This window comes from Daldinia vernicosa (genome assembly GCF_022497035.1).
Source record: "Daldinia vernicosa strain CBS 139.73 unplaced genomic scaffold F5Y00scaffold_43, whole genome shotgun sequence".
NCBI classification, from domain to species: domain Eukaryota; kingdom Fungi; phylum Ascomycota; class Sordariomycetes; order Xylariales; family Hypoxylaceae; genus Daldinia; species Daldinia vernicosa.
In genome coordinates this window covers 91,511-116,120 of record NW_025953959.1, presented here as the reverse complement: position 1 = coordinate 116,120, position 24,610 = coordinate 91,511, and the positions used below count along the sequence as shown (strand labels likewise).

General features: G+C 47.1%; 8 protein-coding genes and 1 non-coding gene across 9 annotated transcripts; 5 read left to right on the top strand and 4 right to left on the bottom strand.

The window, feature by feature from the left end:
* Nucleotides 1-369: 369 nt before the first annotated feature.
* On the top strand, nt 370-2,991 carry F5Y00DRAFT_264497 (HbrB-like protein; the record flags this gene model as incomplete). The annotated part of the gene is made up of 1 exon (XM_048011671.1): nt 370-2,991. The coding sequence occupies one exon, from the start codon at nt 370-372 to the stop codon at nt 2,989-2,991; it is 2,622 nt and encodes an 873-aa protein (XP_047862425.1).
* Nucleotides 2,992-6,845: 3,854 nt separating this feature from the next.
* Nucleotides 6,846-9,678, top strand: F5Y00DRAFT_264496 (LIM-domain binding protein-domain-containing protein; the record flags this gene model as incomplete). The annotated part of the gene is made up of 6 exons (XM_048011670.1): nt 6,846-7,143; nt 7,217-8,223; nt 8,322-8,630; nt 8,698-9,012; nt 9,068-9,094; nt 9,190-9,678. The coding sequence occupies 6 exons, from the start codon at nt 6,846-6,848 to the stop codon at nt 9,676-9,678; spliced, it is 2,445 nt and encodes an 814-aa protein (XP_047862424.1).
* A 1,690-nt stretch (nt 9,679-11,368) lies between these two features.
* Nucleotides 11,369-11,482, top strand: F5Y00DRAFT_t124. The gene has a single exon. It is a non-coding gene; the product is annotated as a tRNA-Leu (tRNA).
* Nucleotides 11,483-12,286: 804 nt separating this feature from the next.
* On the bottom strand, nt 12,287-13,857 carry F5Y00DRAFT_142522 (microtubule-associated protein). The gene is made up of 3 exons (XM_048004380.1): nt 13,347-13,857; nt 12,931-13,148; nt 12,287-12,854 (listed from the first exon to the last, which is right to left on the bottom strand). Exons 1-3 carry the CDS (start codon nt 13,434-13,436, stop codon nt 12,803-12,805), a joined length of 360 nt encoding a protein of 119 aa, XP_047862423.1. The 5' UTR covers nt 13,437-13,857; the 3' UTR covers nt 12,287-12,802.
* Nucleotides 13,858-14,681: 824 nt separating this feature from the next.
* Nucleotides 14,682-16,744, bottom strand: F5Y00DRAFT_254579 (WD40 repeat-like protein; the record flags this gene model as incomplete). Its single annotated transcript, XM_048010183.1, has 5 exons — nt 14,682-14,870; nt 14,949-15,577; nt 15,623-16,029; nt 16,076-16,118; nt 16,171-16,744. The coding sequence occupies 5 exons, from the start codon at nt 16,742-16,744 to the stop codon at nt 14,682-14,684; spliced, it is 1,842 nt and encodes a 613-aa protein (XP_047862422.1).
* Nucleotides 16,745-17,598: 854 nt separating this feature from the next.
* F5Y00DRAFT_142366 (protein prenylyltransferase) lies at nt 17,599-19,277 on the top strand. The gene is made up of 3 exons (XM_048004379.1): nt 17,599-17,776; nt 17,831-19,084; nt 19,174-19,277. Exons 1-2 carry the CDS (start codon nt 17,768-17,770, stop codon nt 19,031-19,033), a joined length of 1,212 nt encoding a protein of 403 aa, XP_047862421.1. The 5' UTR covers nt 17,599-17,767; the 3' UTR covers nt 19,034-19,084; nt 19,174-19,277.
* F5Y00DRAFT_264491 (phosphoglycerate mutase-like protein) lies at nt 19,114-20,864 on the bottom strand (the record flags this gene model as incomplete). The annotated part of the gene is made up of 3 exons (XM_048011669.1): nt 19,114-19,416; nt 19,481-20,468; nt 20,530-20,864. 3 exons carry the CDS (start codon nt 20,862-20,864, stop codon nt 19,114-19,116), a joined length of 1,626 nt encoding a protein of 541 aa, XP_047862420.1.
* Nucleotides 20,865-21,315: 451 nt separating this feature from the next.
* F5Y00DRAFT_243717 (NUDIX hydrolase domain-like protein) lies at nt 21,316-22,213 on the bottom strand. The gene has a single exon (XM_048008728.1). It carries the CDS (start codon nt 22,135-22,137, stop codon nt 21,397-21,399), a length of 741 nt encoding a protein of 246 aa, XP_047862419.1. The 5' UTR covers nt 22,138-22,213; the 3' UTR covers nt 21,316-21,396.
* An 895-nt stretch (nt 22,214-23,108) lies between these two features.
* Nucleotides 23,109-24,528, top strand: F5Y00DRAFT_271948 (uncharacterized protein; the record flags this gene model as incomplete). Its single annotated transcript, XM_048012891.1, has 5 exons — nt 23,109-23,411; nt 23,484-23,700; nt 23,774-24,017; nt 24,073-24,136; nt 24,196-24,528. The coding sequence occupies 5 exons, from the start codon at nt 23,109-23,111 to the stop codon at nt 24,526-24,528; spliced, it is 1,161 nt and encodes a 386-aa protein (XP_047862418.1).
* Nucleotides 24,529-24,610: the final 82 nt, after the last annotated feature.

Sequence of the window (24,610 nt, the reverse complement as noted above, 5' to 3'; positions counted from 1 at the left end):
CTATTGATGTTACATTTCATGTACCTAGTACATGTATAGTATTGGAACTTTACATCAGATCGGCAGCGGCGCCGTTACAATAACCAACCTTTTCAACACCCAACCCACTTCTATATTATACAATTCTAATCCGTACATTTGTATAATACCACACATCCCCGCGCCGACTACTCGGCCACTGATAAATCTAGTTGCTCAAATCGGAGACATACTTGAGCTACTAGTATTTCCGTGTACGGCAATTGAAGAGCACAAATCGATAGTCAAGATAGTCAAGATACCGGGGGTCGGGTGTCGATCATACACATACCGCTGGTTCGGGAGAAGATGTAACAGAATTTAGGAACTCGGACCTTTTTCTATCACACAATGCAGCCAGCACGATCCCAGCAGAGAGCACCGGGGAGCTTCTCTCCTCTCCCCGGTACTGCTTCTTCGGCTTCCACTGCCGCTGCTGCTGCCGCTTCCTCCTCCTCCTCCTCCTCAGCCGCCTCCCTGAGACCTCAAATTCGTAGGATAGACACGTCGCCAAATGACGATACTGTTTCCGTTTCTAAGACGAGAGCTCCCCAGAGCCCCGTTGTTAGTCCCTCTTATGCTACTAGTCCGCATAACTTCTCCCGTCCCACACGACCCAGTATCGAACTTCCGCAGTCGAGAACCGCCTCACCATTGACCTTACCTCCCACTCGCGTCGGTCACGTAAGAAAGCACTCGCAGACCCAAGGTCATTTCGAGCCCACATTACCTTCCACGAGTATATCCAACCTCTCCCAAGTCGTCATGTCTCAGTCCCAGACACCAGTCTCGGCTCCAGCCCCGACCCAGGCTACTGGCGCGACACTCTCGGCTAGTCAAATAGCCGCCCAGGCCGCCGTGATGCAGCACCAACAACATAGTCGTCATCGATCGCAAACCGTCCCTTTCCCTGGCAGCGATGCCCACGACTCCTTAAAAAGACCAGGCCCGAAGCCAATATCTGGTCACCGCAGCCCGCCTATGCTAAGCCTAACCGAAGCGAGCGCCCCGCGAGATAACGGCTTTAGCACGCAAGGATATCATAACGGCCTGTTGGGGAGTCATGCTGCAGCTACTGCCGCGGCGAATGTTGTCTTTCCAAGGTCGCCTCAAACTTCGCCCAGCCTACCACCGCCAGATCAATCTTTCCCTACACCCACGCCCTTAGCCGCTTCGGAAAAGCCTGCCAAAGCCGAGAAGTCCAAGGTCAAGCTATTTTCTCGGCCAAAAAAGATTGATACTAAGGGTGAAGCGAAAGAACGGCCAATGCCGAGTCCCGGAAAGATTGGCTCTGCTCTGGCTTCGCTACAGCGCGCCAATTTTAGCACAACCAGCTTAGTAGATTCGCAGTCGTTCTATAGCCTAGGCAACTCATCTGCCGCCACCATCCGACCAGTTGACCCGTCCATGGAGAGAGAAGGCAAAGAAAAGGATAAGGAGAGGAAACATCACTTTCTATCGCGGCAGAAACATAAGCTGAGCAGTAAAGATGACTATCATCTCCCGCTTTCCTCTGCTGCTAGTAACTCCCGACCCGTCGATCCCAACGCGCCATCAAGCCTCTATAATTTCAACCTGCCACCGAGCCCGGGTCCAAACAACAACATTGGTAAAAGCGTTAGTGGGTTAGACTTGCGACACGGAGGACGCGCTCTCCGCGAGAAGCGGAAGGACGACAACGAATCGACATACGGGGTTGGCACGGAATGGCCTGGACCTAGTAGTTTCGGGTCGGCAGCAGCAGCTACGCATTCTTACCTTTCGGAACCTATCGATTCTGTTAAATATGGGCTTCATAATATGTCTCTGGACGATGCCTGGCCGTACTTGAGGGCTAAATTACTGGTCATTTTCGAGGGTGAGGATCTACGGTTGCCAGTGGAGGATTTCAACCGAGTTGTAACCATGCACATCCAATACTGCATACAACGTCGTTTAGCCCATATCATTGTCGATGATCTACGGGATCTCCTCTCGACAGGTTTCGCCTCGCTTGACCATACACTGCGCACAACTTCTGAGGATAGGCTGATCCCCTCTTTAGTAGAGCTATGGATCTTCACGTTCACAAGTGTCTTGCCTTATATGCAGGCCATATTTCTCCCATTAGACCTAGAGTTCTCTGGCTGCGGATCCTTGTTGACCCCTGAGCAGGCGCGGGACTTCTGGGGCGGAGTGGTAGCTAATGCAGCACCAAATGCCCAGCTGGGCGGATCAAATGCTGAACCGCATTTGTCGCCGGCATCAAGCGTCCTTAACGTTCGAAGGCTTGTACTGATCGCATACCGAGATTCCCTAATCCTTCCTCGATACGAGAAACTCAAGACTATATTCTCTCGGCTATCTCTTGAACACTTGCCATCTTCACTCGCCTCTCTCGCGTTAGCATCGCCACCGCTCTTAAACGACAGCGTGACATCCCTCTCGACTTCGCCAAATGATCCGTTATCGGGCCGCCCTGGAACAGCCATGTCGCTAGATCCAAGTGTCGCAAGTTATAATTCAACCTCAACAACAGTCTTCGGCAATGATTCAAACCCGTCTCGAAGCCGTGCTATCAGCAACGTATCTTTCGGCAGCGGCGTGTCCGACGGGGCCTCTACTGGTACCGGAAGTCTGCTCAGGTCCTTCACACCGCAGACACGAGACGGCGGTAGGGAAGTCCTAGGAAGCGTGCGAGAACAGAACGTGGAGGATAGCAAGCAGGTCACAGAGATGGTAGGTCGTATGCTTCAGTGCATGAGCGTGTTGGCGAGCGTCGACACGGGCGTCAACCCAGTCGATACGGACGAAGCAAGCAAGATGGTAGCCGAGCTAGGCCGATTGCTCAAGTTAAATTGGCTAGGCAGAGGCCGGACTGGCCGGAATAGGAGGGGCATGGTTGGCGGAAGGGTCAAGAGACAGGAGAACAATAGCTCCATCAACCATGGCCTCTTAAGGGAAGGGATACGCGAGGGTGTTGAGGTGATTTAACTTTGGATCTACATAACATGCATATTAACGCATCACTGGCGAAATTACGGCGTCCGGTCACACTGGATTGGTTTAGGTGCAATACCAAGGCGAGCAACGAGAAAAGCTTTGAATTGGATCAATATCATATTATCTTTTTGAATATCTAAGTGGTTGGCGGAATACTCTTATATTATAAGAAATTTACCCCGTCTACGTCGACCTCATGAAACATGCGTAATGAAATTGTAGTACCTGGAATTTCGTTAGTAAGAAATTTTAGACACGATGGATTGCCAGAAAAATATGAAGAATGTGGTGTCGTTCAGACATCCAAGGAAGGATTATGCCCTCATCTGCTCCTCAAAAGGCTCTGAGTGGAGCTCAAGTGGAAACTGCGAATGTGGTTGGAAGTTTCATCATGAAAACACCATGAGAATAGGATCTCGAGTATAGAAAATTTCGACTAACCTGGACTAAAATCGGATAATGTTTCTGGAAAGTAGACGGTATGAAAACACTATTACTAAGTTAGCAAAGTGCTAGATCTCGCAGTGCAAAGCGCAGCGGCACAACATAATCCCCCAATCCATCCCATCACATGCTACCACAGGACGTGGATCGTGCGATGGGAAGTCAGACAAATAATACTGGCAAGTAACAGGCATCCACCGTGGTGGAATGGCCCGAACAGACTAGACTTCGTTCATGGTCGATTCAGTTGGGAAAAGAAGACAACTTTTATAGTATGTCATCCTGCTGATTGGGGAAATGTGTCGGAAGTGGTAGGCTTCTCGCCATGCTGGTGAAGGGAATAGAATAACGAACCTTTTAAAAATACACTGCAGCGAGCGTAGTTATTAGTTTCGCAATCTGAACATGTATCATCACATATATTCCCCTTCCTGTGACCCCCAAAAGATAACTTTTGAGGAGGAAGAGAAGAATGTTGTGAGAAGGAAAGAAGATGAATTCCTAAAGCAGAGCGCGACGTTGAAGCTTTTGAAGTCGCGCCAGCAGAGAAAAAAAAATTAATGTGGGTCAGGACCCATGAGGTGGAAACGGATCAACCCCGCCGGGCGGAAAATTTTAGCGTCACGTGAGACAAACGCCCTGCTTAAGATACCTAACCTGAGATAAGGTTCCTGCCAATTGTCAGCTGCCAGCTGCCAGCGTTCGCTGTCAGATTCGGGCACTAAAAATAATCTGCATATTCCAGCTTGCATAAAATGCACGAATACAGTGCTATTTAAGTTGTTTGTCAACTGTGAAAAACAGTCACCTATTGCCTATGCGCTTGAGTTTATTGAGTTTATGTAATATATCTCATCGTTATACAACCCGCAATCTTCCGAGTGTCGTTAGCACCTCATCTCTCCCGCATACATTCATGTGTGTAAGTGGAAGTGTCTTGTGCGGCATCGCGATCGACTTCAATCAATTTTCGAATTTTATTACGCCGTATCTTTTTTTTTTTCGTTTTCGTCTTCTATATCATCTGTGAAGGAACATAAAGTTAATGGGTAGTTAGTTTCAGGTTTTCCTGTGAATATGTTTAAAGCAGTACTTGGCAAGCCGGTTTTTTGGTTTTTGGTTACCATATCGCAAAAGCAACCAAACCGGTGTATCATGCAAGACCAAGCGATGTTTAGTATATGTATTTAGTATATGTAACTATTCCAAACTACTTTATTATTTGAATGCCTTAGAGTGTATGACCTAAAGTATACAACGAAATGATTATGACTAAGTCGACATATGTTATAAGTTCCCGCCTGATTTAAGTTTTGAATTCGAATAAAACACATGTTCTCACAGTAGTTTTTTATAAGCTGAGATAGCGTTGTCAGTATCTCGAGTTGCTCACGGTCTACATTTTGATGGTGTAGCGGTGTGGTAGCTGTCTTCCCGTGCCTTTACATATAGTTATTGAGAAAGCTATTAATTGGGTAACAAAGTCTAATAAGAAACTTGGGTAAAATGTTATTTTATTCGTACAAGTAAAATCGCCATGCTTATACGTTTATACTCTCCCGCTCGCTATACCACTTAAATGATAAGACTTAACGGAAGGAAATCATGTTGAAGATATTGGTTGATAGTACTTATCCCCCTATTGGCCCATCGGGGCTAGTCGGGAAGGAAGCGAAACTTAAAAGAAGTTAAGCTCTGATAAGACAGGGGCAAGACCCTGTCAAATTACCACATATGCTCATACATACCGCGCGCACGTGGATTTAACATAGTGTAATGAATACAGTATATGCTCTCGGGAATATTTATTACTCTTTTAGTGTATACTAAATCTCTGTGTATGAATTCTCGCACTGTTTACCTGCCACCTCTATATATACATACCTACATACATACTGGGGCCGGCTGTTGGGGTCTCCCCCAACCCAAAGAGCGAGAAAGATCCATTTCAATACCAACTTTTCCATTTTCCAGACAAAATTATCGACACAGTACTCAGTACGATGTGTCACTAAATTATCGCATCAAATCTACCTACCGAACCCAGCGAACCGTACCCAACCAGGTAGGTACATGTACCTACAGAGTGTCTAACGGCGTCTAATTTAGAGGGTTAAGTCTCCCCCGTAGGCGCGGAGAATAGCATATTCGTTTTATGATACCTACCCTTCTATTCTCCTTTTGCAAATAGAAAAATAGCACCGCCTTACCTGGCTCAGCCCAGCTTGTTCATCTACGGTACTTTCGAACCTTCTTGCAGTCTGCCACTACCTACCGCATTAACCACCACCTCTTCTTCTTCCTTTTCTTCTTCTCCATCGTTACCTCATACCCTTAATACTTTTACACCTTTTACTTACCCTGTCCCCCTTTTCCAACCCCAATTTCTCGCCCTTTTTTTTTTATCGGCCTATTATCCGCCATCCGCGTTGTTACAAACTATCAATACCAACTTCGTCAAAAAAAAAGAGGGAAAAAAATGATCGCCCGCCATTGTCATCGGTTAAGATCGAACTGACAACTACAATCATAATATAGTACATCAACTTATGCATTGCATAAAAATCATACCATAACCGAACCGTATTAGCAACCTAGATCTACTGTCGACTAGTACTGTACTATACCGTACCTGGGTCGAATCTCACGACGCCAACGCCAACAACTAATAACACCCACTTGTATCGCATCGTGCACGTCCGCCTCTCTTGCTTCCCGCTGGGTTACCCACGCGCGCCAACGACACTAGCAACAACAGCGACGTAGCTCGGTCAATTGTTCCGACGACGGCGACGACCATACGATCATCATAACGGAAATATATTCATGAAGTGATCGATATTTAGAGCGAACCTCAGGTGGTGTGTCTTGTCGCTAACATATAACCAACCATTTTAATTTTTTACAGCCTCTGTGCCATCGCACGGCGCGCATCCCGAGATTCTATTCTAATCGCGTTTTAGGATCCGAAGAAATCATCCCTCATCAACCTTCTTCTCTCTATACTCTATCCCTTTCAACGCGATCTACATCTATATGTCTCTAATCATCTTCAACTTCGAATTACGCCTGCAGTCCAAGCTTGTAACCGCGACGGCGACACTATTAGAAAATTAGCATACACGTTTCATGATCGGCGATCGCATTGCGTCAAGTCGCATCCACCCATAACATAACCAGTAGAAAGAGGGGGGAGCTTGTAGGTGTTTGCCCGTGGAAGGACGAGAAAAGGAAATTAGAAAAAAAACCAAGGAACTGTTGCACGCAAAGCTTTCAGCTAAGCCGATCGATCAATCACGTTAGGGCCGCGACGACGGATAGAAGGAACTGAAGCGTATGAAACAGCGGCTACGGTTGGGCGTCGATATCCACGTCGTGGATAGTCGACACTATTAGAAATGATGGCAAGCATGGGACCCGGCGGCTTTCATCCAGGCATGCAGCAGCATCCCGGCGCCCATCCGGGACACCCTATGGGCGCTCCGGGTATGGCTCATAACCCAAGCCAACCGGGAGCTCAGCCGGGTATGCCTCCTCAGATGGCAGCCCATATGGCGGTATCCGGACCCGGTGGACAGGTCAATCCCGCGGCCATGATGGGAGTCATGCCTCCTGTTGCTGGTGGCCCCAGCGCCCATGCTCTACAGCACCTAAACCCTCAGCAGCAACAACAGATATTCCAACAACAACAATTCGCAAGTAAGTCGAGAATTTTCATCACCCCGGTTTGAGGCCGTGTTGACCACGATCGTACCGTACTAATTACCCGTAGTAGCCGCCCAAAATCCCCAAATGATTGCCCAGATGCAACAGCAAAGGATGCTACAGCAGAGGCAGGCGGCCATGATGCAACAGCAAATATACAGCGGCATTCCTATGAATATGCAGGGGATAAACATGAATAACATGACGGCGGCCCATCTCTCGGCTATGAGAAACAGTGCGAATATGCAAAGAGTCGGCGGCAATATGGCACATATGCAACAGGCGCATCTTGCTCAGCAGGGCCAGCATCAAAATCCTCAGCACGCCCAGGTAGTTACACGCACCCCCATGCGTTTTGAGCATCCTAATTCTAGACTTCGTGCTGACAACTATATTCACTTGCAGCATATGCTTGCGCAGCAGATGGCAATGCAACAGCACCAAGCCCAGCATCAAGCGAATAACCAGATGCACCAAGGTAACCAGCCTGGCCATCCCGGACAAATGACTGCCCAGCAGATCCAAATCCAACAGGCGCAAATAGCACAGTCGATGGCGCAACAGGTCCCGCAAGGCCCTCAAGGCCAGGGACCTCAACCTCAACCACAGCAGCAAGGGCAACCACAGCAGCAAGGACAACAGCCTCAGCCGCCACAACAACAACAACAGCAGCAGCAGCAGCAGCAGCAGCAGCAGCAACCGGGCCAACAACAACCGGGCCCGCAACCAGGTCAGCAACCGCAACCGAACTCGCAAGGTCCCCAGAGAGTCCCGACGCCAGCAGTCGCACAACCGAACCAACCTCAGAATCAAGGTCCAAGTCCCGCACAAAGTAATCAACCGCAACAACCGCAAGGCCAAGGACAACCACCGAATGGCCAGCAGAGCCAGCCTCAACAACCCACCCCGCAGGCATTACAGGCTGCCCACATGCAGCTGCCAAATAGCATCCAGCAGCAGTTACTACATCATCATCATCAACAACAACAACAGCAGCAGCAAAAGAACGAGAGCATGAAGGGACAGTGCGTCTTAAAGCTACTTCAGTTCGGCGAGTACCTTAGCTCCTATCCTGTCAGTATTAATTATATTTCATTTCTGTACCTACCGAACCTAGCTTGTTGGGCCTCAACCCTGTTTAAGACTAAACATTAACATACCTCACTCCCTAGGGTCCACGAACGAAGGATGACCTTACATACTGGAACCAATTTGTCGGACAATTCTTCTCGATGAGAGGCATCTATAGAATCTCTCTATTTTATATCGGTAGTGATACGGGCAACGAAGAGCATGCGGACAAGCAGTACGATATAACACAACCTGCGCTAGCCCGCTTTTTTCATACACATTACGAGAGTGGCGTCCGAAGGATCAATTTGACGTTTGAGAAAGGCATCAATGACAGGCCATTGCCAAACGGTTGCCATTTCATCGAGAGTCAAAGGGCGCACTTCACCTACTGGTTCGACAATTCTCACGTAAGTTGCATAAGCTACCCTACGTATTCAACCCCGTATAACAGCGTCCTGACGGTTTGGCAATTAGCTCGTCGCGACAGGAATACTCCGAGCGCAATTTGATAGCGAGCAAAAATTAGAGTTATTAGAATTCGTCACCCAAAGCCACGAGGAGTATCACTCTAGAAAGATGGTTACTGAGGCGGCGAGACCGGCGCACAACTGGGTCAAAGAATGGCTCAAGGTTAATAACCAGGACTCGCGACTGTCGCCGGAGATGAGCAAGAAGGGAAAGGCGAAGACATTGAAGTCGCCACCAAATCCACCCCCCGATATTGACCTACCTCCGTCAGCCGTCAAACAAAACATAGGCCTCACAGAGGGTGTGTTCCAATTCCTCGAGGTACGGGCTCTTCGTTTTGTAATCCGTATGCTTTTACTAACATAGTATACTCTAGATCATAGAAGTTGTTGGACAGATGAATGTGAGTTAGGTGCTTCCAATATATACAATATTATCGGGTCACATATAGGCTCTGTATACTCTATTTACCTCTTACTAACATACGCAATTGTTTAGCCATTATTCAACTTTTATCATTCACATCCAGGCCTCTCTCCTTACGCTGCACTTGAGCAATACGTCAGCCAGAATATTACCAACGCCCCGCAGCAACCCTTAGTGAACGGCCAGCCTCAAGGTAACGGACCACCCAACCCGCGGACTCCCAGTTTTGGCCAATTCCCCATGGGCGCCTCGCCAGCTGCCGCGCATCTGCAACTTCCAAATTCGCCTCATATGGGCAGTCCCGCCCAGGGACACATGCAAGCACCTGGCATGCAACTACAACAAAGTCAGCAAGGAACGAGCTCTAGCGGGCCCAGCGCTAATACGAGTCCAGCAAGCAACAAGCGAAGGAGGCCTTCAACGGTAAAGGCCGAGGAGGAAAACGGCGCTCCGACACCCGCGAGTATCGGAGTCCCTCAGGTAAACGGCGTTACGATGGCCAACAAGAAACCACCCGGAACGCCTCGACTACAGAAGCGTGCGAAGGGCAACCCTTCATGATATCTCGCACCTCCCGGACAAGGGATGATTAAGGAAAAATGATTTAAAAAAATATAATAAAGCTAGCATAGCGACGTCGCTTCTGGTTACAGAATTCCGTACTGTTGTTCGGTCTCGGCTCGGTTGCTTTATACGCACTACTACATCGGCTGGACGTTCAGGATTTTGCATTATTTTGGGGAATTAGGAAGGTTTGGAGGCTCTGAGCGATTCCCACCCACGATTTGACGTTTCTGACAGGGCCGGATTAATCACTTGATATCTCTATCTTCACCATTGTTCCCTATGGGGGAAAGCAAAGAAAAATCGGCGTTAGTCCACGGTTGTACCATTTGATTCGAGCCGCTTAAAGGGTTATGCGGGTATGACTATGCTGAGGAATTACTGTCAATTCTAAGCAGCCTTTTCAAGTATCCGCCCTGTGTACAATTATTTTACATTGCAGACGGCCTCACATTGCGCTCTTCGATGCGCAGTGCAACCTATGTCTTTTTTCTCTTTTTCTTATTGTTTAAACAAAAACTGTCGGGTGCGAGTAGATGCAGGATGAAAGGGGCATGGGTAGAGCGGGACAAGCCGAGAGTTCTTGGGAGGCAAGCGAGAGATGATTGCATACAAGGATTGATACACGCATCTTCCGGTGCGCTCATTCGAACTAGGATACTCATTATACTTAGCTATTCTCCATGTAGCTCATATCTACTTAAGATGTGAACATCCTTGCTGCCTATCGTTGTACCTTATAAGCTCTTCTCGTAGGGGCAACTGCGGAATATAATACTACTGGCTTCCCTACCTGTGATTATTTCCACGATCTTTTTGAGATGAGGCCTCCACATATAAGAATATTATAGGTTGGACGATGTATGGCAGAAAAAGTCTAGTGAGACGATTTGGAAATCCACGTGGAACTGTTACTCCTTTGTCGATTTTGGCCAATGACATATAATAGGCCTCGCTAAGAGCAAACAGCGTGTAGGGCCATCTAAGTGTAAACATATCCTAAAGTCCCCATTTAATATCCCAGAAATCAAATCCTAAGGTATACAATAGTCAGCCTGTTTCTGTTCGCCCTGTATTTTAAGGTTATAGTTAATATCCTTTACTTAGACGATATAGGGTTAGGAGGCCGAACGTGCTCAATACCATTACCCCTATAAAGATCAAAGGGAGTTAACAACTGTGAGCATACAACTGTGAGCATATATTATTTCACGAATTTGGCAGGTCACCACTCAAATACCGGATAATTATATTAAATTTAAAGCTCATCAAAGACGTAAAATAAGCAGATTGGTATTTTCTTAGAAGTAGACCAAGTGAGGTCTCGGTAACATATATAAGCATTGTTGCAGCTGGCGCACAAATTAATAAATCTAAGATATTTGCTGGAATTCTGTCCTTCTGATTACTGAATGATACCTAATGCTACTAAGACTCGGGTCTCGAGATGAACAAGAGCATCTATAAGGCTAGATGATAGCGGCCCACGCAGGGTGTATGTAGGCTGGCCAATCCGATGGGGATATTCTAACTTGCTGAACGATCTTTAGAACCGAGTCGTGTTTCTACAAACACTACCTCTCATCTTGAAGGTAAACAGGCAACTGTTGCGACTAAGATATCGAAAACAATTTAATACTTAGCGGGAAATAACTCAAAATGTGAATATCCACATTGGAAAAGTAATGGTGAGATGGCCGAGTGGTTATGGCGCTGCGTTCAGGTCTAGCTGAATATCTCTATCAAGATATAAAATTTCGCAGTGGAGCAATCCGCGTGGGTTCGAGTCCCACTCTCATCATGTGAACTATATATATTATTCGTCTAGTTATTGGCGAATGATGTGTAAACCTTTTTTTTTTCTTTCCTCTCGTGGAAACGAACTTCTCAGGCTATCCTTTTTGTATTGCTTCATTTATTAATAGGAATATTTTCTTATTAACTCCTCGTAAACCTGTTGCAAGATATATGGCGCGCAAGGCTTCAGGTACCGGGTCTTTAAACCTTCCCCCTTTATTTCCTATGTACGGCATGGAAAGAGGAGGGTTAGACGAGAGGAACCGGTATTTTTGGAATACAACTTGATTAATAAGTGAAATGGTATATAGCCGGTATTGTTGCAGGAACAACAATTTTCTCGGATAATGGTATCGAAATGTCTATCCTATTATGTCTTACCGTGAATTTCAGGGGTTATTACATTGATATTTAACAGGAAATTTTTATTAACTGAGTTCAATGAAGATAGAATAGAGAAGGATTACTTAATGCCAGTGTAGTCTCTTCCAGAGTCCTCGTATTCCTAGATCGGCGGGCGATACCGCTAAATCCTATGACCTCGCTTCCGTGTGAGTGTCACCAACCTATCTGAGACTGAACCACCGACATGGCGGCAAGCCTTTTTTTCCGTAACTGTCAGTGTGATACTTGGGTAAACAATCCAATGCATAAGGGGAAGTTATCATAACCCCTTACTGATTCATGTTGCTACCTACCTATATATACATGATCTGGCAACATGTGATTGCAGCGTGGCTACATCATGTATCCAAATATGTAGAATATCAGTTAGCGTCTGTAAATCATTTGACTTGTTTCAAAAGATTGAAGATTAAGTCTATTCAAATGCTCGAAGTTACAAGGAGCGACATATGATAGCAGGACCGTGCACAGAAGGAGATCTGCGAAGCTACGTACAGAGTACCTAAGGTTATCCAAGAAAGCGTCTGTTAGAGAACGCAAGCGGTGTATCGTGACCCCATGTTGGTACCTAATACGGGTTATAGGCTACCCCAATCACTGGGAAAAGAGATGTCTAGACAAAAATTTAACAGAGAATGTTTGTTTGTGCAAATCACCTTAGGCTCTGCGTAGGATGAAATGGCGGACAGGCCACACTGATATTGATGATATGAAATCAAAAAGGGCGCCTTTAATTGTCATCTACACATTAGGGAACGCAATGTGACTAGGCAGACAGACGCAGCCCCTATCAGTCATCCGTCGTAAATATTCCTGTCCCTATCCATAATTCATCGCCACTAATAATCACATCGTTGTCGTCCAGCCCGAGAAAAACCGTTAACGCCGTTGGGGGGAAAAATCTGAGAAAGGGTACGTCTCAAGCGGCGTCGCCGAAAGTGTTCTCGCCTGAGTAAGTTATGTAGAGGAATCTGTCAAAGAGAGGTTGATTAGTTGTCACGCCGTCACCATGGAGAACTGAAGAACAGCGGTCAGAGGTAAACGCACCCGTCTTCATCCTTGTGTTCCTCGTAGATGCTACTCATGAGAGCAGCGGTCGGAGGGAGGACCTCATCGACGAAGATGAAGATAGCCTTCTCCGGTGAGAGCTTAATGCGCTTCCGGATTACGTAGACAAACTGGCCTACAGTGAGATCGGCAGGTACGAGATACTTCTTCTTGTCGATGGTCGCGATGTCTGATTTCTCGACCTTCTCGCAAATAACCTATTCGTAGAAATATTGGTTAGATCCCGGAAGCTTGGAAATCGAAGAATGGACAAAGCGGTGAGATGGCGAGTGCGGGACGCTAGAGGGGAAGGAATGACGACAGAAGCTACGAAGACGACCAAACGATAGGGTTGAATAGATAAAAAATGACAAGATAGCTACGCATATAGGAAGATGAAGGAAATAAATACGTACTGGAATACGGTCGGCATACTTCTGACGGATGCGCTCGGCTTCGGCCTTGCGCTTCTCAAAGGGGTGTTCGTCCTTAAACTTGGATCGCATCTTCACGGTGTCGTTTGGTGATAATGGGATGGTCTATGGAAGACGAATAAGAAAAACGGCGGACGTATCAAAATAAGAAAAATGAATTAAAAAAACAGAAGATGGCAGACGGTATGGGATGATTTGGGTTCAGTGGTATTGTTTGATGATGAAGATGATGATGACGGATTGTTCTGGTTTGGTAAAAGTGTTGATTGAGGTTTAGGTTAGTTAAAGGTTGGAGAGGCACGAGTTTAGTCTACGGTGGGGGGGAGGAGTCGTGCTAAATCTAAGGCAACCTTTCCGGTCGCAGCACCCCAAATGGTAGCTTAGAGTCCAGGTGATTTGGGTTTGATGACCAAATTTATAATGTACCTTATGGCTTATGGCAAAGCAACTCAAATGACTTGGACTGAGCCACTGATGCACTGACACAGTCACCGATAAGCCTAGTGTACATAATGTCTATTATCTATACGTATCTACATAACAAGTAGAGGCAGGTACAATACAATATGTACATAGGTACACTAGAGTAAGGCTGCCGGGGCGGTTATTAGTGCGCGGATGTCCAACAAGTATAGTGTAGGCAGTTAGGTATGTATTGGCGGGGCAGGAAAGTAAGCGGGGCAAATCTACCTACATATCAATGACCGGTGACTGGATGAGCAATTAGTAAAAGCGTGACCGAGCCAAATAGGGTTAGTTAGATCTGCCTCATAAAGTTGAAGTTGAACCGGCCTTCCTATAATGTAGGTACATACCTCTCATTTATAATTATGTACCTAGGTACGTACCTAGGCATATGTACATATTCGCACTTACAATTACCGATTCCATCATTTGCCATTCCGTCACGACGTGCTATCACTTGATCGCTACTTCATAATAAAAGGAAGACACGCATTCTATATGTCGCGAATCTTTGAGCTCTGATCAAGCATAATGGAATGACGTCGAAAGAATGGAGCATACCTATCATTTATTGTTCGGAGCTGGTTATCATTACAAATCCGATGGGCATCTTGGCATCTCCTTTTTACCTCGGAATTAATAGTGAAGATCTAAGCTTATTGGCATCAACCTGTTTCTCATGTACCTATCTTAAGTCACCGACACCCGACACCGACACCGACACCGACACCGACACTATCGAGTACGGGCTATTTTATTACTATGTACGCACATGACTTGCCTTCTTAATTTATCACGAACCAAGTTATATTTGTGCATGGTCCTCCTTCCCCCCTTTTTTTTTTGCCCTGCTTAGCGAATCACTTCGCCCTCCTTGTCGATGCCTTCTTCCATTTCTAAGATGTCGCTTCTAGCTAGAACACCGCTGCCAAGCGTAGTGGCCTTGCGGGATGCTGCCCATACTTCATGAAATTTGACGCTCTCATCGCTGCTCGCTACCACGATACAACCCTCTTCGGCAGTGCGACTCCTTAGTCTCTCCTTTGTACGGTATGTATCGCTCGGGCCACCTGGGTATGCTATGGCATACAACGCGCGGTGTTCTCCCTCCTACGGTACGGCAGCTACCTGTCGGCAGTCTGGCCAGCTGAACACGGCGATGCGGTACGGGTGGTCGGGTTGCGCGTACCCAAAGGTTGCCGCAATTTCCCGTCGAGTCTTGCTCCATATGAGAGAGGTGACCTGTGCCGCAACCGAGATAGTAGCGAGTGCGGCTCCAGAGTTTGCGTGGTAAAAGTGAATGCATTTGTCATTAGATCCTCCGCCGGTAGCAATCAGCCCTTGACGCCACGGGCAGAATGCGATAGCTTTAACAGCCGCCCCGTGGTGCCATCGGTGTTTCTCAGAGCCGGCTGGAAAATATTTCAAGGCTGACAATGGATCGGGGCTGTTAGACGTAAGTTCGGGTAATGACAATGGAGCACCATCTCCAGGGTTAACGGTATTTGACGAAGCAGATTGTACTTCGCTACCAGGCGTGTCAGCTATTGATAGCTTCGAAAAGCCCAAGTTTAGGTCACACTCGACGTCTGTGACGCTGTCAATAGCGAAGAGGCAACACAGATTGTCGTTTCCTCCTGTGGCGAACTGCTCGCCATCAGGGGACCAAGCGAGACCACATATCTGCTGGGAATGAACTCTGATACGTGCAAGTAGAGTCATTGTACCGCGCCAATTTTCCCGAGCTACTTCCTAGGGTTCGGGCCATTCAACCGCGTAATAATATACGTCGCCTAGGTCGTCGCCTACGAGGAGGTCTTCTGTACTGACTAGGACACCAGGATTGCGCTGGTTTCGAGAAGGTCGCAGGGTACAGGTGGGACGCCAGGAGAGACAAGCTATGGGTGCGGGATGATACATCTCGAAGCGAGGGAGTAGACTATCGAAAAGCGATACTAAGGAGAGCAGTCCGCTTGACCGGCCAAAGGCGAGTATTGACTTACCACCCTTCTCGGACGAGAATGCCACCGAAGTTAGCCACGAACCGTCCTTGAGTCCCGCGTTTAGAAGCGTGACGCCTGAAGCTTCTGACCACCCATAGAGCAGATTGCCTAAGCCAACAGCCAACGTATTACATGTGCGAGAATATGCCATCACTGAGCAATAGAAGTCGTCACGAAGGCCCGGGGCATCGAGGACCCTGTTAGATGTCAACAGCTGTATCGCTAGGGAAGAAACTGACGCACTTGAACGGGGCATTAGGGAGACACCGCTCCTCCCTCTGAATTTCTACGGTCGTGTTAGTCTCACTGAACTGTTGGTAGGTACGGGGCTTGCGTACTGGGCACGTAACAGTCGTTGCTCCACTCGCTTCCCGTCCATTTCGTCTTGGCTTCTCGCAGTAGCTGTCTCTCTTTATGCTTACAGCGAGGAAACGTCGAGTATCCATCAAAGTCTAAAATTCGTTGGATTCGGTCTATCTTTAGGGCTAGAGCGAGTCTGCCTTCGTGTTTCTCCTGGTCATCTTCGGATTTGGGTCGCGTATCCGAAAACGCAGTGGCATATAGGCGGGCATTCGTGCCAGAGCTCACCCTCCGCCCGCGCCCGTCGTCGACGCCTCCAGGGGCTAAGCCGCCTACAGACCAGACGGCACCGTTGCTGACTTGCCGTTGTTCTAGGCTGTGCAGCCCTAGGACGGTGCCGACACGCCGCTGGTTACCGTCAGATCGAGATGCTTGTCGGACAGAAAGGGGCGAAGATCGCTTCGGCGTAAAGCAAAAGACATCCGAGGCGGCATTTTCCGTACGATGAATCCGCTCTAATGGTGATAGCTCGTTGACTTGCTTCGCGGCTCGAAAGCGATCTTGAAGGGGCACATATGATGGTACAAACCGGTCCGGTGACGTGATAGGCATGTTGTGGAAAAAGAAAGAATAATGAAAGCTACTGATACCATGGCTTAGGTCGAGAGGGAAGAATTAATTAGGGATTGACGAATTCTGTGAAGTGGATATGTGAGCTAGGTGCCTACCAGGGGTCTACAAACGTTCCTCCAGGGTTCGAAGAAGCGAGGGAAGGAATGAAGAAGGCGAATATAAGAGAAGGAAGACTACGTAAGTATGTGTTTAGGGAAACCGTTTCCATTTCGAGGAACTCCTATCGAAGCTATGTGAAGCCTTAGGTTATGGTCCTATTGAAGGTATAATGGGTAAGTACATCCTGGAGGACAAGACCAGAACTTGCTACGTATCTACTGATGCTACTGATGCTAGCTTGTTCGTGATAGTTTGTTATCCATCTTCAGATGGAAATCGTATGAGATGACGATAGCTTTCTAGCCGTCTGGATGTAAGCAGGGGTATGAAAATTATGAAGAATTAAATTATATCATGTAGTAATCTCTCAAATTATTTATATGGATATAATCTTTTCATAGTCTAACAATTCGTATTTGAGAAACTCGAGACTGGTACTTAGATTTGAGTTTTGTTGAAGCTCTCGGGATGATAGGTGAGCTAGAAGGCATAATAGACAAAATTAGGGACTTGCCTATGAACAATCCATTTATTTCGCTATGATTTATGAATTATAAATGTGAATATAAATATGAGGATAGGAAAGGAGATGAGTAAGGAAAGAGATGCTTGTTTTACCCCAAGAATTAATTAGTACATACTATGCAATTAGGTAGGTTATCCCGTTATCCACTAGGTACATATCCATAAACCGATTATTGCCCCACTGTCATAGCACATAGCATTTATCTTATCGACGGCATTTCCTCAACCTACTCCTACTCCTACTCCTCCATCTACATAAAACTGGCACATTAGGTAAATATTTGTAATATAATAAATTGGAACCACACGCGGAATAGGTATATTATTTATTTGATGTCTGTCCTCGTCTAATAACCTTGTTAGAAAAGAAGCTTCAACATGGATAGCGTGCGTCTACTCGAAAGAGACATGGTGTAGCATAGCTGACGGATCGCAAGATAGCACGGCGCAGCTCGCACCAACCGAACTGCCCGAACCGAAGAACAGCGACGGCAAGATCTCGATAGGATTAACAAGTATCGCGATCTCGAGGACTCCATCCGAGCTCAAGCCTCAGCTAACAACTACGACTCCTCCCTGTTCCAGCTTACCTCTAAATTACTCCGTCTAAATCCCGAATACTATACAATATGGAACGTCCGTCGCCGCTGTCTAATCTCTGGATTATTCTCCGCACCCTCGGATGGGTCATCGCCCTCGAAGGTGTCACCGAATACTTCTCAGAACGACACTACGAATCCGTCTTTAGACTACTCCTCTCATTCGTCCTCGGATGCGACCCCGCTAGACCGAGACTCCCTGACAGCTGGGAAGAATGGTACTATAGCTGAAGACAAGCGAAGAGAAGACGTCGAGGCCGATATCAACACGTTACAATCCGAGCTTGCATTCACCATTCCTTTGCTCCTAGAATACCCTAAGTGCTACTGGATATGGAAGTACCGTAGGTGGCTTCTCGAGCAAGCCATCTTACGACTCCCCGCGACGGCTGCGCGTAGTATCTGGGAGGCCGAACTTGCCCTGGCGTCTAAGATGCTTACCAAGGATCGCCGCAATTTCCACGCATGGGGATATAGGAGGAATGTGGTAGCCGCCCTTGAGAGTCCTTCGCTGGATGGCAAGAGCATGGTCGAGGTCGAGTTCGCTTACACCACAAGAATGATTAATGTTGACCTATCTAACTTCTCGGCCTGGCACACCCGAAGTCAGCTGATATTACGTTTGCTTGACGAACGCGAAGCCAACGACGTTGAAAGGAGGGCATTCCTCGAAGCAGAACTTGATCTTGTCCGAGAAGCTCTCAATGTCGGACCCGAAGATCAGAGTCTTTGGTATTACCACCAATATATGGTGTCGCAGATCGTTAACCGCGCCGACAAGCCGACTATAGCACCGGCTCTAACCGTAGCAGAGCGGGTGAGCTACGTAAAGAAGGAGATTGATAATATTAAGGACTTGCTGGAAGATTATGAGGATGTGAAATGGATCTACGAGTCTTTACTAGAATATACGATCTCGCTGAAGGGTCTCGGAGAGCAGGTTGAAGATCCCGCAAAGTGGCTAGCAAAAGTTCGAGCCCTAGATCCAATGCGGGCGGGTAGATGGGATGATGTAGAGAAGCAGCTGGGCGCTACTCAGCACTGAACAGCTAGCCGAGTATTGATGCTACTGCTACGTTCCCGATACACGAGACAAGTTGCGTTTTTTCCCTTCTCGATTTCTCTCTAGACAGGCAATGTGCCATTACATTTGCCCACGACTAAGCTAGCATCCGTCCCGACTAGTCCGTCGAAATAAACCAGTAGGGTTTCTGCTGGCACCATATCTAGCAAGCCGAGGCTAGGGTTCGAGGATCTGAGTGGCTTGCCGCTGAACAAAACCCTCACGAAAAACTTGCCGCCGTACGTCCTCCTTGACTGCATCTTACCAGCTCCAACATTGGGTTTTCTACTCAAGTCTCGAGCTACCGTCGCGTTTTCCTTTCCCTCGTACAACTCAAATACTACCTCACTACCCATTCCAGGCCACTAGGAGTATTCTGCATCAGCAATCCCGTATTTGGTTCTGTAACAGAATGACAGAGAAACTTACTACCATAACATCGATCTGTAGTAGACTTAGCAACCGACTTACAGACCCATCGTGCGCTATATTATGGAAGTAGATGGGTCCACTCTCGCCAGCCATCACATCTCGTAGGTGTTTACTTAGCTCCGCAATCCAGACACCGTACGTAGTAGCAGACGCGGCAAGCGAAGCGTGGGCATCGCGGTATATCTGCGAATACTCCCATTGCCCCATGCGATACACGGTATTAGCCAACGCCTGGTCAACGCACGTAGACGAGTTCGCGCCGTTTTCAAGCTTACATGGCAGCGGTTTGGCGTGGCACTGTCGTGCGGAGAGGTTGTCGAAGTAGTGGTCGAAACTCGCGTGGAAGCCGGAGTCGCTCGGGGGCACCCCGGATATGTTATCTAACTTGCTAAACAAATCAGTAGCGGCTTCTAGATGGTGTCCCCAGGCCGCATTAGAGGAGGACCTGATCGTGTTGAAGAGATTGCTGCCTACTCCGCAACTATATTGCGGCTCTAGGCTGTCGACTCCGGCCCCCTGAATAACTAGCGGCACGGCCTCGGTCGTCCCCCACATCCCGTTGGTCAACATGCCGGCGACCTGACTCGTGATAACGTTTTGGGTAACACGATATGTCACGCTGGCTCGCCAGTCTTCATCTTTTCCGGGGAGAAATCCGAGCAGGTCGTGGTAGACCTCGTAAAGGTCTCGACCGTGGATCCAGGAGTCGTCGAGCCCCGCAGAAGTTATCTGGGGGAATTGGCAAGTCCCGATCCAACCTGAGGGGGTAAAAGGGTTGGTTGGTGATATATAACCCTTCCAAAAAACTTGGGCGGGCTGCTTGCTATCGCTCCCGAAGGGGCTCCCGTAGTAATAGAGCCCTTGGTCGTCGCAGTCCCAACGGTAAGATTCCACCGGAAAAGCATTGCTCGCGTATGGAGTTCGCTTGTGATGTCGTTGGATCTGGCTAGGCTCAGCTACTTGCGTTAGGGCAACATAGTAGAAGCTTTATTAGACTAACTATTTCGACGTATCTGAGTTGATATTCGCTTGTCGGCCTAACATACTCTGTCTTCCGAACATGCGGCATGTTGCACCAGTTATACGTCCCATACTGCGCATCTGACGTCTCCGAAGTGTTGAAGATAAACCCGTAGATCCCTTCGCCGTGTAAAGCGGTAGTTAAGTTGTTTATAGACGTGTTGCTTGGAGGGTACCATCCTAAATCGACTTTCTGCGCGGCAGCAACTGCGACCATAGACCACAGACTCGAGAACCACGACTTCATGGCGGTGGCTGGATAGGTTTCCGTCAATTCGGAGTAGTGCAATGCGGCGATTAGAGCGGCGTAGATAGAAATGAATATTAACGCAAGATCAATCCCTTGCTGTGGGGATGGCATAGCTATCTTAAGAGGTAGGCAGGTAGATACCTTAGGTATGTATGTAGGTCCTTGTCGGCGTCAAAATGCGACACTACTTGATCACCCCCACGTGGTAGCAACTATAAAGATTCACCTGCAGACATGGGTTTTAAGTGTGCTATCCTAGTCCCATCCTAAAAGTGTCGTTCTAAGTAATATAGTGGTAGTACGTATACATAGCATGACTGGGCACACACGTTCTCGCAAGGACTAAGCTGACTGGTTGGGGACGCCAGCCCAACGCCTCGAACAAGCCGGAGATTTAGTAGATTTACTTCTTATATATAAGTAAACTACCTGCATGTCAGGGATATGATAGGTACCTCTCCAGGCTACTGGATTGTGGCATTTTTACTTACTATTAGATGTACTTACTTGACGACTCCTAGGGTATGCCGACTTGTAGGTGTAATTCTCTTATTATGATAATGCTATGGTAGGTAACGTCTAGGGTATCTTAGATAGGTACTCGCGTTAAACGCATCTTATTAGGCGCAAAGGCAGAAATACATTAAAAGTACTTCTGCGTCTGTGCAAAGTGCATCCCAGCCGCAAAATGAAACAACTTGGCCGCAACAATCGTGCGCTCGGCCTTAGAATACTCGACTAGACGGTCATACAGCTCGCTAAGAGGCACGACCACGCGCTGGATGTGCTCTCCATCCTCGAGGCGCTGCTCGGGTTCCTCGTCGCCCTCGCCCAGCTGCACTTCCACCATAGCCATCTGCATGTTCGCGTCGCTCATGCCAGGGTCGGCCGCCTGCACGGGACTGATGTTGAGCACCCGACAGTCGTAGCCCGTCTCCTCTTTGAACTCGCGCACGGCGGCCTGCTCGGCCGTCTCCTCGGCGTCGATCAGACCTGCCGGCCATTCTACCGTGTACGAGTCGAGCGGCGGCCGGTACTGGATCACGAGCATGGTGGATGCAGGCCGCGACGGATGAAGCAGGATGTTGCCCATCGCGACGGCGTCTACGCCCGCCTTGCCCCGCGTCTTGCGCGTGGCTACCTCCCACGTGCGCTGCTTGCCGACCTGATCTGTGTAGTCGACCTTTTTGAGAGTCACCCATTTTGCTTGTTCGATGGGCAGCTCTGAAATTTTGTTGATGACTGGTTCTTGAGTCTTGTGCGACATCTTGAATGGCGAGGGGGGTTTATATGCTAAGAAGTGAGTAGCCGAGAATGGGCGCGATGTCGTAGCAAGACGTTGAGTTCGAGTAGTCCAGCCTTTGAGTAGGCGGGCTTTTCCCATAAGAGGTAGAGTTTTGTATTCACTAACGATCTTGTTGGATGATTATCGGAGTTGCGAAGATGAAATTGTGGAATGGTAGATTGGATCGTTTACATGTAGAAACGCAAACGAGAATTATCTTTCTAACTACTTAAGTTACTCCGAGTATTACGTCATTGTTTAGATAATTAAGCATACGGCGCAATCAAATAGTTACTAAAGGACTATAGAATTGGACTCGTGCTAGAATACATAGTAATAAGTTATCAACGTAAGTTGCCTAGTATCTATTATATTAGGTAGGTAAATTTGATTTTTACTTTGGAGGAAATATTTATCAAGTATTACTACCTAGCTAGAAACGTAATATGGGCACGGGATATAGAGTAAAAAGTGAGCATTATGGATTAAAGTTGTCTAAAGGCTGGCTATTACTTGATTGGCAACTGAAATATTAACCAAGGTAGGTGGATCAGATATCCCTTTGATAGTAGTATTAAAGAAAGAATTGTATCATTTTACAATAGTCATGAATTAATATACTTTTCATCTGTTGGGAGGCTCTTTCAAGAGCCTTAACTTTGGTTGTTCAGCAGATGTTGATACATTCAGATTGAAGCTCAAGACCACATAACTACACCAACTCATTCAAGGGGCTTGCATTTCTATTATTAGATATACCCTAACTATTTATGAGTAAATGATATTTGCTACCTAGATTGTTAAATCGTTAAAAACAAGGAATATGTATCGTAATCTTTGTTCCTGACCAACCCCTATCTCTATCTCATTTCAGATCAACTAACACATTGCATGTCTACTAATCCGGAACGTCTTTATTTGTACACAATATAGACCTCTATATTCCCTTTCGAAGTTAAAGCCTTTGTTAAGTTAAGAGGACAAAGCAATGAAGATTCGACTCTTGTATATGGTCACTACGAGGGAACTAGGTAAGATGCAGCCGCATTTTCTCGATCGAGAGTTCAATCATGTCAGGATCGAGCGGAAACCAGATATCGTGGTTTAGCGAAGGAGGTGCCGAAGCAGTCGCAGAACGAATAAAAGCTTTTTTCGATCGTAGCGATAGGTTCGGATGGGAAGGCACAATTGGTTCAGGGGCTAACGGTTCTGTATATAAGGTCAAATACAACAGCGAAGAGGGATCGTGGATATTGGCAGTTAAGATCTGCCATATAGATGTCGATCTTGATGGGAATAAATCCTACGACGAAGATGACGAGGATGAAGGAGACGAAGTTTTGCAGCTCGCTAACGAAAAGCTATGGTTGGAGGTGCGTGTATTTTAATTCCATCATCTTTTAATCTAACCGTCTTTGATTATATGCTCACGATTTACAATGTAGAGATTGCGCAGCTGTCCTCATATTATTCAATCGTTTGACGTAAACGATGATCCGCTCAGACAGACACCATACGATCTCGCGCCGCATCGGATGCGGACTTGGATATTCACAGAGTATATTGATAATGGCCCATTAACGCGGTTAGTCAGAAGACATACCGAACTGTATGAAGGAGAATTATTTCCCTGCCGTCTACTATGGAGATTTTTCATGTGCCGTAAGTTTAGCTAGCCACCGAGGGCTGAAGTTGGTCTTCTACATTGTCGAACTAACCCTGGAGTGGTGTTTAGTAATTAGATTCTGTCTGGAAATGGCGTATTGTGATGCTCACCAAGATGGCCGAGTAGATCTTAATACAGCTACCCTAGAAAGCCTCCGAGAATTGCCTATTGGGTTTTTGGCCCATAAAGATTTGTCAAGGAGTAACATTGCGGTTGGAGGTCTCTTGTCTGCACTCCAACACCCAGAACATGATATGAACCCGATATTGAAGCTACTGGATTTTGGAACGGCGGCGGTGATGGACCCTAGCGAGTAAGTACTGGATTTCAGCACCTATCAGGTATAACTCGGTTAACCATACATTTAGTCCTCGTTCGCTCGATGATTTTAATCGCACTGGCCCCCAAAGAAATATCAGCGATATCGGTGAGGTAAGATAGGGCGTTCCTACGAATCGTGCCCTCTATAAGTTGCTAAATATTTAAAATAGGTCATGGAATATCTTATTTTACAAGAAGACGAAATGATGAACGAAACAGCAACAGTTCCCATTGGCGTCTCAGTCGTTGAGACTTTTGCTGGTAGCTTACACGCAGCCCGCGATGATTTAATAGCTCGTGGCGTCGATGCTCAACTTATAGATCTTGTATACTGTTGCCGAGTAGTAGACCCAGAGAGGCAGCCTGGACTTATTGATCTAGCAATAGCTGTTCGTAACTGGGTTTCTAATAGGGGCGATTACGGTGTCGAACGGGAAACGGACGGGGCGATACAGCAGAGGGTAGCTAATTTAATGTACAATGCTGAGACTGGCAGTACTTAAAAAGTCTCAAAGTGACGATGACGACGACGATGATAATACGGATCCTGGTGAGTACCTATAGAGCAGAATGTCTCACGAGTGA